Here is a 16,064-nt window from a genome sequence, read left to right on the forward strand (position 1 = left end):
GTTTTTTAAAAAAATGTTAGTATAAATTAGGAGTGTAATTCAACTGGGTATACTCCACAAAATTCATGCCAAACAAATATTTATAAGAGATCATGACATGAATGTGGCAGTTGAAGCAAGATACAATAATATTACACACCTAACTGAACTGAATCAGTCCATCCTCTCAATCTTGACACTAAATCTATTTCTGGCAGCTTACACTGGCTGGAAATCAGAAAAGCGACTAGTTTATTTGAAGGAAATAGAAGGTTTGGTGTTGCTAAATGAGCAATCATTCTTGATTCTCAATATTTTTTCATGTGTAGGAAGGATCTGCAGATGCTGATTTAAACCGAAGATAGACACAACATGCTGGAGTAACTCAGCAGGACAGGCAGCATCTCTGGAGAGAAGGAATGAGTGGCGTTTCAGGTCGAGACCCTTCTTCAGACCCTCAGACTGAAGTAGGGTCTCAACCCAAAACGTCACCCATTCCTACTCTCCAGAGATGCTGAGTTACTCCAGCATTTTGTCTATTTTCATTGTACTTGCCTGAATATAAACAATTGGACACTACATTAACATGTCATAATACTAAAATAATTTACCAAATCTTGCTTATATAATTTAAATTAATCCTTTTATGAATGAAAAGCCTTTTGCATATTTTTATATAATTTTTTTTAAATCCTTAGATTATCATTTGGTTTTCTGTAATTTTACAATGATTTTTTTTAAAACTGAAATTTAGTAAGTAAATTTCCAATTAACATTTTGATGGAGTTGCCAGATTTTGGCTTCAGGAACCCGACTCCTGACTCTAAATGTTCTTGACATCAAGTACAGGAATTGAAAAACCACTGCATTATTAAAATTATAAATTTCAAGTAAGCATTTTGTGCTGCAGAGTTGCAAATACAACAACAATTTGCATGTAACTAGATCTCACAAGCTGTCACGTAATAATGATCAGTTAATCTGCCTGTGATATTGATTGAAGAAGATGTTGATAGAAGAGACTTTAATTTAAATTGAATCTTTCTCAATCCTTTCAGAACATCCCCAAGTGTTCACAGTCAATGAAGTGCTCTTGAAGTTACTTTTATGAAGAAATAAACAGTTACTTTTCCAAAGCAGGGTGCATGGTAGCCAAAGTGAAAATAGCTCCGAGCACCTGGAGAGTCTAGTATCAGAGACCACAGCCTCAGAATAAAAGGACATGCCTTAGGAAAGGAGATGAATCTGTTAGTCAAAGGGTGGTGAATCTGTGGAATTCATTGCCGCAGACGGCTGTGGAGGCCAAGTCAATGGATATTTTTAAGGCGGAGATTGACAGATTCTTGATTAGTAAGGGTGTTATGGGGAGATGGGGTTGAGAGAGAAAGATAGATCAGCCATGATTGAATGGCAGGGTAGATTTTATTGGGCAGAATGGTCTAATTCTGCTCCTAGAACTTATGAACACCTATTCTGTGTATTGCAAGTTGATAATAGCCAGATACTCAATTATTTTTTAAAAAGGGATTGATCAATAAACATTGGACAGGTTACTGGTGATAACACCCATGTCGTTTTTCTGTATAGTACCTTTGGGTCTTTTAAATTCAACAGAGTTTTCATCTGAAAGATAGCACCCCTGTTAACACAGGACTTCCTCAGTACTGTATTGATATGTCACCAGAGGTTTTTATACTCTAGTTCTCAGCAGAACTTGAACCTGGAATTGTTTGATGACCACTACGAGTGCTACCATTGAGCCACTGTTAACAATCTGGCATGAAAAGACGAGTGTAAAAACCTTTTGTGACATGCTGTCAAGGAAATTTAAACAGTTTAGATCTTTTGCCTCTTATAATGCTTAAGGTTCAAGGTCCATTACAAAAACGACAGCCTGACACTAGATGGTAACACAACTTCTTACAGTGTAATTGGATAGCGAACAGAAATTGCAGGTCAGCTTTCCATTATTATTACACATGATTGAGGCATGCACCTTAATGATGGAATCAAATTATTTTCTGACGTTACATATAATTTAGTGGTCCATGTACAAAGTTATGATCTTTGAATTGAATTTGCTGGATGAAATAAGGTGCTTGTGAAGTTAAAAATGAGTAGCCGGAGACAGAAGAGGCTGCAGATGTTGAAATCTTGACACGAGACTGTTTGTTGTGGTGCAATGCAAGCCGTAAAGCTGTAAACATTGGTTTATCGTGGGATTCTCCGCTTACTGAGTACAGAATCTCAGCCCATAGGCAAGAGCTCTGAATGTATGCAAAGTTTTGCACTTTGATTTTTTTCCTTACCTTGGTGCTGACTGACCCGCTTGAGTTCCTCCAGCACATTGTTTTGCTCAAAATTACAGCATCTGCAGTTTCTTGTGTTTCCAATGAGTATAGAAGTTGGGATGTTATGTTGCAGTTGGACAAGATGTTGGTGAGGATGCCCTTGGAGTATTGTGTTCAGTTTTCATCATCCAGCGTATAGAAAAGATGCCAGGATGCTTCTGCCGCCCACATGGCTCAGGAGGGGCATTCCAAAGATGTGCGGATTTGCAGGTTATTTGGCCTCTGTAAATTGCCCCTAATGTGTAGGAAGTGGATGAGAAAGTGGGATAACAGAACTAGTGTCAGAGGATGATCGATGGTCGCTATGGAGGTGATGTGTAATTGCCCACAGTGCAACTTGGTTCTGTCTCCCTTTAAGCATTTTGCATCCCAAAGACACACTGATGGGTTCATTGATTCTGCAAATTGCACTTGGTTCAGGTGGGTGGCTGGCGAATTGGGGATTTGATGGACATGTGAGACACAATAGATTACAGTAGAATAACTGGGGGAAATAGGACTGATATGATTGCTCTGAGAGCTGCCATTGAATCCATGTGCCAAATGGCAGCCTCCTATGTTGTAAAAAAAATTGAAACCAGTAAGTGAATTAGATGGGAAAAGCCTTCTTTGTGCAGCATAATGTTCTTAACACAGTTGACTTTTAAAACAGAGTGACAACGGTTGTCAAAAAAGAGTTCCGGGATTAAAATAATTGTTTTTTAAAATTATTCAGTGACATGTTATTTGCACCATCACCACCAATCCCCATTCTGCTTATCATGTTAAAAACTGCTGCAAATGTTATGTTGCTCAGTTGAAAGATATCAGAGGCTAAAGAGTTAAAAGTCAGAAGCATTAGAGTTCATACGAGCTTTCCATGGTTCAACTTCTATCAGCAGTTTCTATTATCTGTCTCAACAATTTGCCAATTAAACTTCAGAGCAGATCCAATGTTGTTAAAGTAAGGGTAAAGCCACACAGCTGAGGAAACCTTCCTTCTCTCTCTCTCTCTGCACCACTGAGGCGCTTTATCTTCTCCCTAATCCTAAGATTTCTGTCAGGACATAATCTCTTTCTCAAATTTACATTTTAATTACAAGTCCTGGTGAACTTGCTAAAATCAATAATGTCAGCATTCAGTGGCCTAGCTTTGAGCCACAGGCCCTGCCTTGCCATTTCCTGCTATTGATTAATCTTTTTAACTCTATCCATGTTATTGCTTCAGGCAAATGGGTGATGCGGAGCAATTTCAAAACGATTTCAGCGTTTTATAGTTTTAGAATGAGGTCACATTTATAACTATGACTCTCTGAAAAATTAAAAGTTAAAAATGAAGCAAAACAATATTTTCAACAAAGTCTCAATACAGAAAGTTTATGGCACAGAAGGAGGCATTTTGGTTCATTGAGGTTCATTTTGGTTCATTCTGTCCTGAGCTAGAAAAAGTAAACCAGCCTAATCCTATCCGCTAAGAATTATTCCAGAGAACTGCAGTCAAATGATTTTCAAGCACTCATTCAAGTATTAGTCAAGTGTCATGAGGTTTTGTCTCTCTACTATTCTTACAGGCTGGAAGTTGTAAACCCCTCTCTCTTTTTGGGTTACAAGCCTCTTCTACATCTCCCCTTAATTAATCTAATTACTTCATGCTACACAGATTTTAATCCTTCTTAATGGAAATAGGGTTTTCCTTTTTTGGGGAGGATCTGGGTGTCATTGGTAAGAAGAGTGTTATTGTCCTACCCTTGAAGTTGGTGGCGGGCTGTCCCTTGCACCACTGTAGTCTTCTGGTGAGGGTATCTCCACGGTGCTGTAGAGTAGAAAGTGCCAGGATTTAGATTAATCGATCGCTTCCAAATTAGGATGGTGTGTTTGTTGGGAAATATGTAGCTGGTCTATATGCCCGCCTCTCCTCACGGACAAATTTTATATAATCTGAAAACTTCTAGTCACAATAATACCAGATAACCACTATTGTTTCCTTCCTGCTGCTGAGTCAATGTTGGATCCCATTTGCCATTCTCCCTTGCGTCCCATGGGCTATACCTTTTTGAGCTTGTCAAACGTCCTGCTGAAATCTCTGTTGGCTACATCAAACCCTGCATCTTCAGATACTTTTATTCTTTGTTTCTGTATTGGAAAATAAACATTTGTATTAACAACTGTTTTGTGTCTTGAAATGATTTAATTTGAGTTATTATTAGTTAAAACGACTACATTTTTAAATTTCCTACTTTTTTCTCCCTATCAGTGTACCATTTCAGAGGAAAATGTATATTTCTGATATCTTGCCCACATGGTAGTTTGTGCACTAGCCTAGTGTATGCTGTCTTGTGTGGTTACGTTATTCACTTGATCTTCAGGCCCTAATATCTAAGCCTGCAAGCACTTTTCTTTCCTGCAAGCATTGACTAGTTGTGATTAAATACGCAGCGTAGATTTCTTCCTATTCCTTTGTGATTTTAATGCAAGCTTAATATCCTACCGCTGCTTTGGCTGCGATTGATTGGCTTGCTGTAGGTCTGGAAATTCAAACTGGTAGCTACTAGGTCTTTAAGCCTTTCTGTCAGAACATTTATTTAGTTAATCAGGGGTTTGAAGAAATAAATCCTTTAATACACTATTAAACGTCACTCAAGCAACTTTGGTATTTAAAAATTCTGCCCTTCTGTTTTTGTCTTCTATTACAAATTTCTGCACAATTTCCATGTCACAGTAGCTATCCAATGAATAATTTTAACTTATAGTGAACCCCCATTAGGATAACCAAAACTCTGACTTAATTGACGGGATATTTAAATCTTAATGCTCTAGAGAAATGGTGTTTACCTGCTACTGTGGTTTGATAGCAGATTTTAACTTTTAATTAATATTTTATGCATTTCCCGTTACTTATTGTAGTTATTGAATCAGAATTGTATCTGAAGTACAAGCAAACTGGACATAATAGCACTTGAGTACAACATAATTTTTGAAGACATTGGTGATTATTATTATTTTTTTAATGTTCTGGTAAACAACATCTAAAGCAGGCGGTTTGTATTATCTGTAACTCCAGGACTGGAGCCACTGATACAGAAGACCAAGGAAGCAGTGAAAACAGTAACACCATCTGCTGAACCCTCAGCAGCGCGGAGGAACGACGAGGAACTTGACCCAACATGTGCTGCAGCAACATTAAAAATCTGGAAAGAACAGCTGTCCTCGCAGATGGACAGGTAGCTGCTTCTATTTCATTTTGTTTATTGTAGACATTTTCTCATGAATCAATTTGACCAAATCAAGAACAACATGATCTTAAAGATCATTTTAACCTACCTTTTTCCCAAAAGTATAACGGCCTTAACAGAGATATAATTGGGGTAAAGCTCTTGGTTTCATATTGCTTTCACAACAGAAATCAACTTTATGCCAGAATATTAAAAAGAGGAAGCAGCACTCTACAATAATAAGTTTTTTCCTGAGTGTTGCTCTGTTGGTGATACAGTATCAGTGTAAAGCTGATTTTATAGGCAAGTTTCTTGTTTTCGCCTGCTGTTCACACCCGTGATCTACTATGACCTTGCATCCTTCATTCTGCACAATGCACCATTAATCACTTATTAATAATGATTAGGCCATAGAAGATGCAGAGTTTCTCACGTTACGCTGTTTGCTTCTGTGTCCCCAGCTGTACCTTTTCAGTAGTTTGTTTTATGTTGATCTATGAATTCACCTGGATAAAGCACACCAGAAATGATTATGCAGATAAATGGAGGGCGGTAAATTTTTAAACAAAAATGAAGGAACATTAGAAGGACATGTTTATGCAGTATAGCATTTCACACCTCAATACACTTCACATAAAAGGCATTTCTTTGAAATGCATTGACCGTTATGAGGACAAACCTAATGGCCATTTTCCAAAGGACACCATTCAATACATGAGATTGCAGAAAAACTTTTAAATTTGTAGCTTGGTTTTCCTACAATTGCAGTTGTTAACTGAGTGATTGTTTCTAGCTGTTGCTATAGTAATAACTGTAGCTAAAAAATGTATTCAAGATTGAAAGCATAAAGCATATGGAGATAAACAGAATTTGCAATGAGCAAGATTATAATATAAATAGCATGTCAATATCTACAGAATAATAAAAAGTCATAGTTGATGAACTCCGCTGTGACTGAATAGAAGCTTTTGATATGCACGAAAAATAACCTACGTCATCATTGTACAATTTAATTATCTGGTTTTTTTTACCCATTTCTCTCCAGAAGCTTTTGCTGGGATATGGTGTATCTGCAATGATTGATTGTATACACAAAATGCTGGAGTAACTCAGCGGGTCAGGCAGCATCTCTGGAGAGAAGGAATGGGTGACGTTTGGTGTCGAGACCCTTCTTCAGACTGATGTCAGGGGGGGCGGGACAAAGAAAGGATATAGGTGGAGACAGGAAGACAGTGGGAGAACTGGGAAGGGGGAGGGGAAGGGAGGGACAGAGGAACTATCTAAAGTTGGAGAAGTCAATGTTCATACCACTGGGCTGTAAGCTGTCCAAGCGAAATATGAGGTGCTGTTCCTCCAATTTGCCGTGGGCCTCACTATGACACTGGAGGAGGCCCATAACAGAACGGTCAGACTGGGAGCGGGAGTTGAAGTGTTCAGCCACCCACCGGGAGATCAGGTTGGTTAAGGCGGACTGAGCGAAGGTGTTGAGCGAAACGATTGCCGAGCCTGCGTTTGGTCTCGCCGATGTAGAGAAGTTGACATCTGGAACAGCGGTTACAATAGATGAGGTTGGAGGAGGTGCAGGTGAACCTCTGCCTCACCTGGAAAGACTGTTTGGGTGGGTCCTTGGATGGAGTCGAGGGGGGAGGTAAAGGGACAGGTGTTGCATCTCCTGCGGTTGTAGGGGAAAGTGCCTGGGGAGGGGGTGGTTTGGGTAGGAAGGGACGAGTGGACCAGGGAGTTACGGATGGAACGGTCTCTGCGGAAAGCAGAGAGGGGAGGAGATAGGAAGATGTGGCCAGTAGTGGGATTCCCGTTAGAGGTGACGGAAATGTTGGAGGATAATTTGTTGGATACGCTGGCTGATGGGGTGGAAGGTGAGGACTAAAGATGAAGCTAAATGGGATGTTGGCCTTTATTATGAAGGGGATGTAGAGTAAAAGAGAGAGGGACACACTGACTGACTGCACCATGACCTGGTTTGGTAACTTGATCACCCAAGAATGAAGAAGATTACAGAGAGAAGTCGACACTGCTTTGTCATTTGCAGGTACTGACCTCTCTGCCATGTAAAGGGATCTTTAGGAGGCATTGCCTCAAAAAGGCAGCCGATATTATCAAAACCCCTCACACATTTTGCTCCTACCATCGGGAAGAAGGTACAGGAGCCACCAGATTCAAGGACAACTTCTTCCATGCAACTCTGGGAACATGCCCGAAGGCTCGGTGAACTGTGGAACTGGGAACCCACTCAGAGGACTTGAAAGCTCGGCGGACTGCGGAGCCGGGAACCCGCCCGGACGACTCAACGGTACAGGTGCCCACGGTACCGGGAGGGAGCCGCAAGAGACGTCGGAAGCGAGGAGCAGGGGAAGGTAGCAGTGTGAGCCTGGGATAATGCCTCCAGCGCCTTCAAGGTCAAGTGCCGAACGAGGAGAGGGACATCGGTATGTGGGCCGATCCTGTTGAAGGACATGTTGGAAGACCCTGCAGGAGCCTGGGGCTTAGCTGAATCGGGAAGTGCTCCAAGCACGCATGCATTCTGGACTTTGGATTCTGGAAATGGCGCTACAACATGGCGGCGCCTGCAGGTGTAAATATGCAAAAAAAAACTGCAGTTGCACATGTGATAAATAAAACACCACTGAGCCATTGAACTATCAGGCTCATGAACACTACACAGCAATATTCACAGCAACCGTGAATATTGATGAACTGTGTTTTTAGTTATTTGAGGTAGAGAATTCCACAGATTCACACCTCTCTGTGTGAAAATGTTTTTTCTCATCTCTGTTCTAAAAGGTCTACCCCTTATTCTTAAACTGTGGCCCCTGGTTCTTGACTCCCCCAACATCGGGAACATGTTTCCTGCCTCTAGCCTGTCCAATCCCTTAATAATCTTATATGTTTCAATAAGATCCCTTCTCATCCTTCGAAATTTCAATGTATACAAGCCCAGTCGCTCCATTCTTTCAACATACGACAGTCGGGCCATCCCGGGAATTAATCTCGTGAACCTACGCTGCACTCCCTCAATAGCAAGAATGTTCTTCCTCAAATTTGGAGACCAAAACTACGCACAATACGCCAGGTACGGTCTCACCAGGGACCTGTACAACTGCAGAAGGACCTCTTTGCTCCTATACTCAACTCCTCTTGTTATGAAGACCAACATGCCATTAGCTTTCTTCACTGCCTGCTGTACCTGCATGCTTACTTTCAGTGACTGGTGTACAAGGACACCCAGATTTCGTTGTACTTCCCCTTTTCCTAACCATTCAGATAATAATTTGCCTTCCTGTTGCACCAAAGTTGATAACCTCACATTTATCCACATTAAACTGCATCTGTCATGCATCTGCCCATTCACCAAACCTGTCCAAGTCACCCTGCATCCTCATAGCATCCTCCTCATAGTACACACTGCCACACAACTTTGTCATCTGCAAATTTGCTCATGTTACTTTAAATTCCTTCATCTAAATCATTAATATATATTGTAAATAGCTGCGGTCCCAGCACCGAGCCTTGTGGTACCCCATTAGTCACTGCCTGTCATTCTGAAAGGGATCCGTGAATCCTTACTCTTTGTTTTCTGTCTGCCAACCAATTTTCTATCCATGTCAGTACTCTACCCCCAATACCATGTGCTCTAATTTTGCCCACAAATCTCCTATGTGGGACCTTATCAAAGGTTTTCTGAAAGTCCAGGTACACTACATCCATTGGCTCTCCTTTGTCCATTTTCCTAGTTACATCCTCAAAAAATTCCAGAAGATTAGTCAAGCATGATTTCCCCTTCGTAAATCCATGCTGACTCGGACCGATCCTGTTACTGCTATCCAAATGTGCCGCTATTTCATCTTTTATAATTGACTCCAGCATCTTCCCCACCACTGATGTCAGGCTAACTGGTCCATAATTCCTTGTTTTCTCTCCCTCCCTTCTTAAAAAGTGGGATAACATTAACTTCCCTCCAATCCACAGGAACTGATCCTGAATCTATAGAACATTGAAAAATGATCACCCATGCGTCCATGATTTCTAGAGCCACCTCCTTAAGTACCCTGGGATGCAGACCATCAGGCCCTGGGGATTTATCAGCCTTCAGTCTCATCAGTCTACCCAACACCATTTCCTGCCTAATGTGAATTTCCTTCAGTTCCTCCGTAACCCTTGGTCCTCTGGCCGCTAGCACGTCTAGGAACTTGTTTGTGTCTTCCTTAGTGAAGACAGATCCAAAGTACCTGTTCAACTCGTCTGCCATTTCCTTTTTCCCCATAATAAATTCACCTGTTTCTGTCTTCAAGGGACCCACATTTGTCTTAACTATTTTTTTCCTCTTCACATACCTAAAGACGCTATTACCGTCCTCCTTTATATTCTTGGCTTGCTTACCTTCGTACCTCATCTTTTCTTCTCGAATTGCCTTTTTAGTTATCTTCTGTTGCTCTTTGAAAGTTTCCCAATCCTCTGGCTTCCTGCTCTTCTTTGCTATGTTATACTTCTCTTTTATTTTTATACTGTCCTTGACTTCCCTTGTCAGCCACGGTCGCCTCTTACTCCCCTTAGAATCTTTCTTCCTCTTTGGAATGAACTGATCCTGCACCTTCTGTATTATTCCCAGAAATACCTGCCATTGTTGTTCCACCATCATCTCTGTCCAGTCAACTTTGGCCAGCTCCTCCCTCATGCCTCTATAGTCCCCTTTGCTTAACTGTAGTACTGACACTTCTGATTTTACCTTCTCCCTCTCAAGTTGTAGATTAAAACTTATCATATTATGCTCACTACCTCCTCATGGTTCCTTTACCTTGAGTTCACTTATCAAATCCGGTTCATTAAACAACGCTAAATCCAGAATTGCCTTCTCCCTGGTAGGCTCCAGTACAAGCTGCTCTAATAATCCATCTCGGAGGCACTCCATAAACTCCCTTTTTTGGGGTCCTGTACCAACCTGATTTTCCTCTCACACCAGTCACTATTGCCCCTGACCTTACTCTCTTATCCCCTCTCGAACTATACTTTCCATTAATTCGGGTCTTTTGTAACTTTTCCTGTACTCACTTCCCCTTTAACTCCATCTTTATACTCCCAATTTGTCAACTCCTCACCCCCCTCTATTTAGTTTAAACCCACACGTGTAGCACTAGCAAACTTGCCTGCCAGAACGTTGGTCCCCCCCCCCAGTTAAGGTGTAACCCGTCCCTTTTGTACAGATCATCCCTACCCCAGAAGAGATCCCAAAGGTCTATAAATCTAAATCCCTGCTCCCTGCACCAGTCCCCCCGGCCACACATTCCGATCCCCTATCTCCCTGTTCCTGCCCTCACCAGCACGAGGTACAGGAAGCAATCCAGAGATAACCACCCTAGAGGTCCTGCTTTTCAGTCTTCTTCCTAACTCTCTAAACTCACGTGGCAGAACCTTCTTCCCGATGTCGTTTGTGCCCACATGCACAACTACTTCCGGCTGCTCACCTTCTCTCTCGAGGATGTTCTGAAGTCGGTCAGAGACATCTTGAACCCTGGCACCATGGAGGCAACAGATCATCCTCGAGTCTCGCCTGCCGCCACAGAATCTCCCGTCTGCACCTCGGCGGACAATGGAGTCACCCACCACTATGGCTCTGCCCGTCGCCGGTCGAGTCTCATCGCTAGGATTGGGGCCACTGCCCTGTGCGCCGCTCGGACTGGAAACGTCGTCTGCCCCGACAGCTCGCAAGAGGGTATACCTGTTTTCATTAAGTTCAGCCACCGGGATCTTCTGCACTCCACGTTTACTCCCCTTTCTCACAGTCACCCATCTTTGTTCTTCCTGTATCCTTGGCGTGACAACCTCACTGTAGGTCCTGTCCAGGAAACTCGTTTTCCCGGATGGCCGTGAGGTCATATGATAATTAAATACTCTTGATTGTTAAAGTGGAGAAGTCTGTCCAGAACTAAGTGTTACGTATAGTTTTGATCTGTTTACTCAATGGAGGACATACTTGTATTGGTGGCTGCTGAGGGAAGATTCACCAGGTGATTTAAATGACAAAGAGGTTATCTATTAAAGAAAGATTGGACAGTTTGGGCAAATATTGGATTTCAGGAATGAGAAAAATGTATAAGATTCTGAGGGAAATTGACAGAGTAGGTACTAAGAGGACCTTTCCCCTCTGAGAAAATCAAGAATTGGAGGGCATAATTTCACATTAACGGGATAGATTTCCTCAGGATTGTGAATCTTTGGAACTGTCCTGCTTGAAGTTCTGGAGCTTAAATCATTGAATGTATTCATACCAGAGACAGGCAGGATCTTATTATGTAGCAGAGATGAAAAGTGACCATGGTCAAAACAACCACAATCTTAATAATGCTGCTGGGATACAGGACTATGTGATATATTCCAGCTCCTATTTGTGTTTTTGTGGTCGGAGGAAAGGGTATTGTGGAATTTGGGAATGTGGGTTTGGAGACATTGTTTAGTGGGAGAGGAGGTAAGCTTGAGGGATGAAGGGAAGGAGGAGAACCTCTGTTGGGAAAAGGAGGAGATGGCCTGAGGAGATATTAAAAAAGTTAAAAGGAATTGATGCAATCGTGTGGACTCATTTCTGTCCACATTGGTCCAAATAATTGATACACAGATGACAGTGTCACAGCTTGCATATCTGACAGCAACATTGCACTGGTGTAGGTGCCAAAGGCAACTTGCCAGATAGCACTTCATTTGAATATCATAATCATTCTTCACTCTTTAAAAGATGCTTATTTTGCATTTACTCTTGTGTTGAACTAGACAATGCAGCAAGGTAAGTGAGCTGCAGGGAAAATCCAGCAAAGTATCAACATCTTTTTAAAAAACACAGCATCAATGTTGTATTAACACACAGCTGGAAAATAAGGAGGGCGCAATATCGATTTGTAAGTTGCCGACTAGGCAAGATCGAAGAATACTGGTCAAGAAATTGGTTAGCTATTCAATACGAGAGCATATTGAATAGCTGCCACCTGATGGATTTTATTCATGAGCTACACACGAGGCACAAGTCCTATTGTCATATTCTATTGAACAAGCCTTATTTAAATATGGGCCTTTATCTTTTGGCAAGTGCAAGTTGAGGATGGGAGCGATGGTGGAGAGACAGAGTTGGGAGCGGGGGGGGGGAGAATATTACCGATTAGTAGAGTATTTGGAGTGAGAGTTGTTAGTGGGAGAGTGGGCATGAAAAGGGACCAGAAGCTGTCAGGACTTGTTCTTCTCTGTCAAGGATATCAGTAGTGAAGACATCCGTGAAACTGAAGAATGCTGTTCTTAAGTATTGCAACAAGTACACCCTAGATGTGGTTTTTTGATGTGGTTTCAGCTTAACTATCTCAAAACTGTAAGAGCAAATAAGATTTGGCACAAGTGTCTATCATTAAAGGAGAAAATGCTGGAAATACTGAGCATGTCCTTCCACAGCATCTGCGGAAAGAAACAGAGTTAAAAGTTTAGGTCATGACCCCTTTGTCAAAGCCTCTGTCCCTGATTTTTTTAAATTTAAAAAGAGATTACTCATAGGCAATTGGTTGACATGTCAGATATTTATTTGACAGAAGGAATAGAGTGTAGTTCAGGAGGGAAATATTTACAGCAGAACACAAGGTGCCGGAATAACTTGGCAGGTGGGGCAGCAACAAGTACATGAATAGGTGACCTTTCAGGTCGGGGGCCTACTTCAGATTGATGGAAGTCTATTGCTCACTGTCTGAAGGGGGGAGGCAGAAAGCCTCCTCACATTTAAAGGTAAATTTGTGGATAATCACTTGAAGACCTGTAGTAGAATTAAACTTTAGTTTTAGTTGGCATGGATTAGCTCACCTGACTGCCTTAAACTTCACGATTCAATGAAACCAATTCTCATCTATTAATTAAATTACATCAATTTATTGCACCAAAATATGTCAACATATTTCTAATGAACTATATTCTTCTCTTAATTAATTGTTAAATGCTGACTGACTGCCATGTTTAGGACAAATTCGAAACAAGTTGGGGAAAAATAAATTACTCAATTGGCAGCCAGTTAGAGGACATTTTGGTACCATTGTAAGGATATCTAATAGCAGCAGCAACAGATTTTCACGTTCCTGATGGAGCACAGAGGAAAAACAACTATAAACATTTTTTTAACTAGCTCATTAGTAAACAAAATGTCCCACCGCAAAATGGCAGTGGATGTATCAGAACCATAGAGCAAGTATATAGAGAAAAGACAGCTCTGGAAGCCACCAGAGATCTAATTTTTTTTAATGTTTATTGTAAAATACTATGAAAATAGCAGCTCAATGTGAATGTTTCAGATGTTATAATTTCAATCATAACCCCTTTGAGTAGAGCTTTGTTTTTGATTGTTAACATAATTTTTTGTTATATCTTCAAAACAATTATATTGAAAATAGTGCAACCATGGCTAATAAAAGACACTGTGTGTACTTTGTAAATTGTGTAATGGTTTGGATTAACTATCAACCATCATTCTTTCTGAAGGATGCTATTTGCAGAATGATTTGCGATGTGGTCTAAGGAATTCCAGTTTCTTAAGGAAGTCAAATATTGGTTTCTTCGTCAATTCCATTTCTTGGTAATTTTCAGTCAACAAGATCTGGAATAAACAAATAATACTACTCATGCATAGAGATCCAGATTTCTCCGAAGTGAGGGCACTGATTACAGCTGAACACTGGAGGTATTTTCTGTTGGATGAGATAAAGACATTACAACTTGAATCTTTTGTTAATGAATCCAAGGAGCTTTTGAAATTAATGATATAGTAGAAAGCACTGCTGAAATAGATTTTGATCAAGTAATTGTACCATGGTTTCAGTGACTGAGTTCTTTGAATCGATCTAGTCAAAACAATTTTGCCTTTGTGAATTAGTTGAAGGGTTTCAGGTCACTTAGCAGGGATAGATGAAGGAAATGCACCCCGAACAGTCGAGCGATCTGCCTGGGGATGTCTGAAGCTAACTACTCGTTCCTAGTATGACTCGACATACAACGAGATGAATGAGAGAGAACCACCAGGCAGGTTTTTTCATAGTTTCAGCAGATAAGTGAAAAACTAGAAAAGAAAAGGAAAAATTGTTGAAGTAAAGTCTGTGTGTTCAAGGAACCTAATCAAGCCAATCCAGCCTCATTATTTTGTTAATGACACTAATGGTTTACAGGGGCATAAAATATCTTAGTTTTGAAGTCACTTTTCAATATACACACCAAACCATTTGCGCAAATCATTTTCAAATGCAAAAGGTGGCTATCGGGTTTCACTTCAGTTCATTCTTAATCAGAAGCTATTAATCAATTAAGTATAGTTCATTGGATACGAGTTAAACAAGAGGAGGTTTTAAGAGAATATAATTGAAATTTGCCATGGTATACATTACGTCAAGTATGTTTACCAGCTTGAAAAGGTGATTGAGAGTCCCAGCTGTTATATCGGTGTTCTTTCTGTGGACCGGTTTAAGGTATGATACTGTCACAAGGATTTTTAAAACTTCCATGTCTTAACAGTGACTTGCTCATGTCACACCAGAGAAAATACTTTGTGTACTCTCCAAATAAATTACTCGCCTCAGTAAATGGTAGTAATCTCATACTTGTCAAATGTTCATTGTTCAGGAAATATGGTGATTAGTTGAGAAAATTGGAGGTCCAGGATCCAATTGACTGGTGGGGGATGCTCAAGTGGCAATTTTTTATGGTTAAATGTACTTTAGATCCCTTCCTATTGTTTGTAAAAGATTGTTTAGATTTTGACATGTTTAGACTTTGTTGCCGATCGTTGAAGCGGATACCAAAGAAGAGATGCAAAGGGAAATTGGTCATTGTATCTTTTTTAATTATCGCTCTTATAGATGGTGTCAACTTTTATTTTTGCATGGCTGTTCCAGGAATAAGGTGCATGCTGGAAACTTCAAATTGGCTAGCGAGTTGTAATAATGGTATTAGTCAAAGTGATTCTGCATTAATGTGAATATTAGTGCAGAGGTTAATGAAATTGGAAATGTGATTGTGTAGCATGCTGCTTTCCATTGATTAAAAAAAAATCTGTTCTTCTAGTAGCCTACCTGGAACTTCAGACGACAACATTTGGTCATCCACACCAGCAGTGCCTGAACTGTCCAGTGAAGATGCCAAGAAAAGAAAAAGTGAAGAGATGATAAAAGCACCTGTGATACCTTTCGGGTTAGACCTTCACTACTGGGGAGAAGAGCAGTCAACGACTGGCAAAATTCTCAAGTAATTTACTTTTATGATTAGTTCTTGGGGTCCATGTCCATAGGTCCGTGAAAGTGGCAAAACAAATAGATAGAATGGTAAAGAAGGGGTATGGTATACTTGCTTTAACCATTCAAGGTATTGAGCATAAGACTCAGGAAGTTGCATAAGATTCAGGAAGTTGTATAACAGCTTTATAACAGAGGAACTATCTAAAGTTGGAGAAGTCAATGTTCATACCGCTGGGCTGCAAGCTGCCCAAGCGAAATATGAGGTGCTGTTCCTCCAATTTCCGGTG

At 40.7% G+C, this 16,064-nt stretch overlaps 1 protein-coding gene across 4 annotated transcripts in view; it reads left to right on the plus strand.

Moving 5' to 3' along the window:
* The window catches only part of uvssa (UV-stimulated scaffold protein A), a 108,896-nt gene that overhangs the window by 30,887 nt on the left and 61,945 nt on the right, over positions 1-16,064 (plus strand). For all 4 annotated transcript variants that reach the window (XM_078413711.1, XM_078413763.1, XM_078413839.1 and 1 more), the window contains 2 exons: positions 5,371-5,530; positions 15,608-15,787. In XM_078413711.1, coding sequence (XP_078269837.1) covers positions 5,371-5,530; positions 15,608-15,787 — 340 coding nt within the window. The remainder of the gene's footprint in view (positions 1-5,370; positions 5,531-15,607; positions 15,788-16,064) is intronic.

The sequence above is a fragment of the Rhinoraja longicauda genome, chromosome 1, assembly GCF_053455715.1.
Source record: "Rhinoraja longicauda isolate Sanriku21f chromosome 1, sRhiLon1.1, whole genome shotgun sequence".
Classification (NCBI taxonomy): domain Eukaryota; kingdom Metazoa; phylum Chordata; class Chondrichthyes; order Rajiformes; family Arhynchobatidae; genus Rhinoraja; species Rhinoraja longicauda.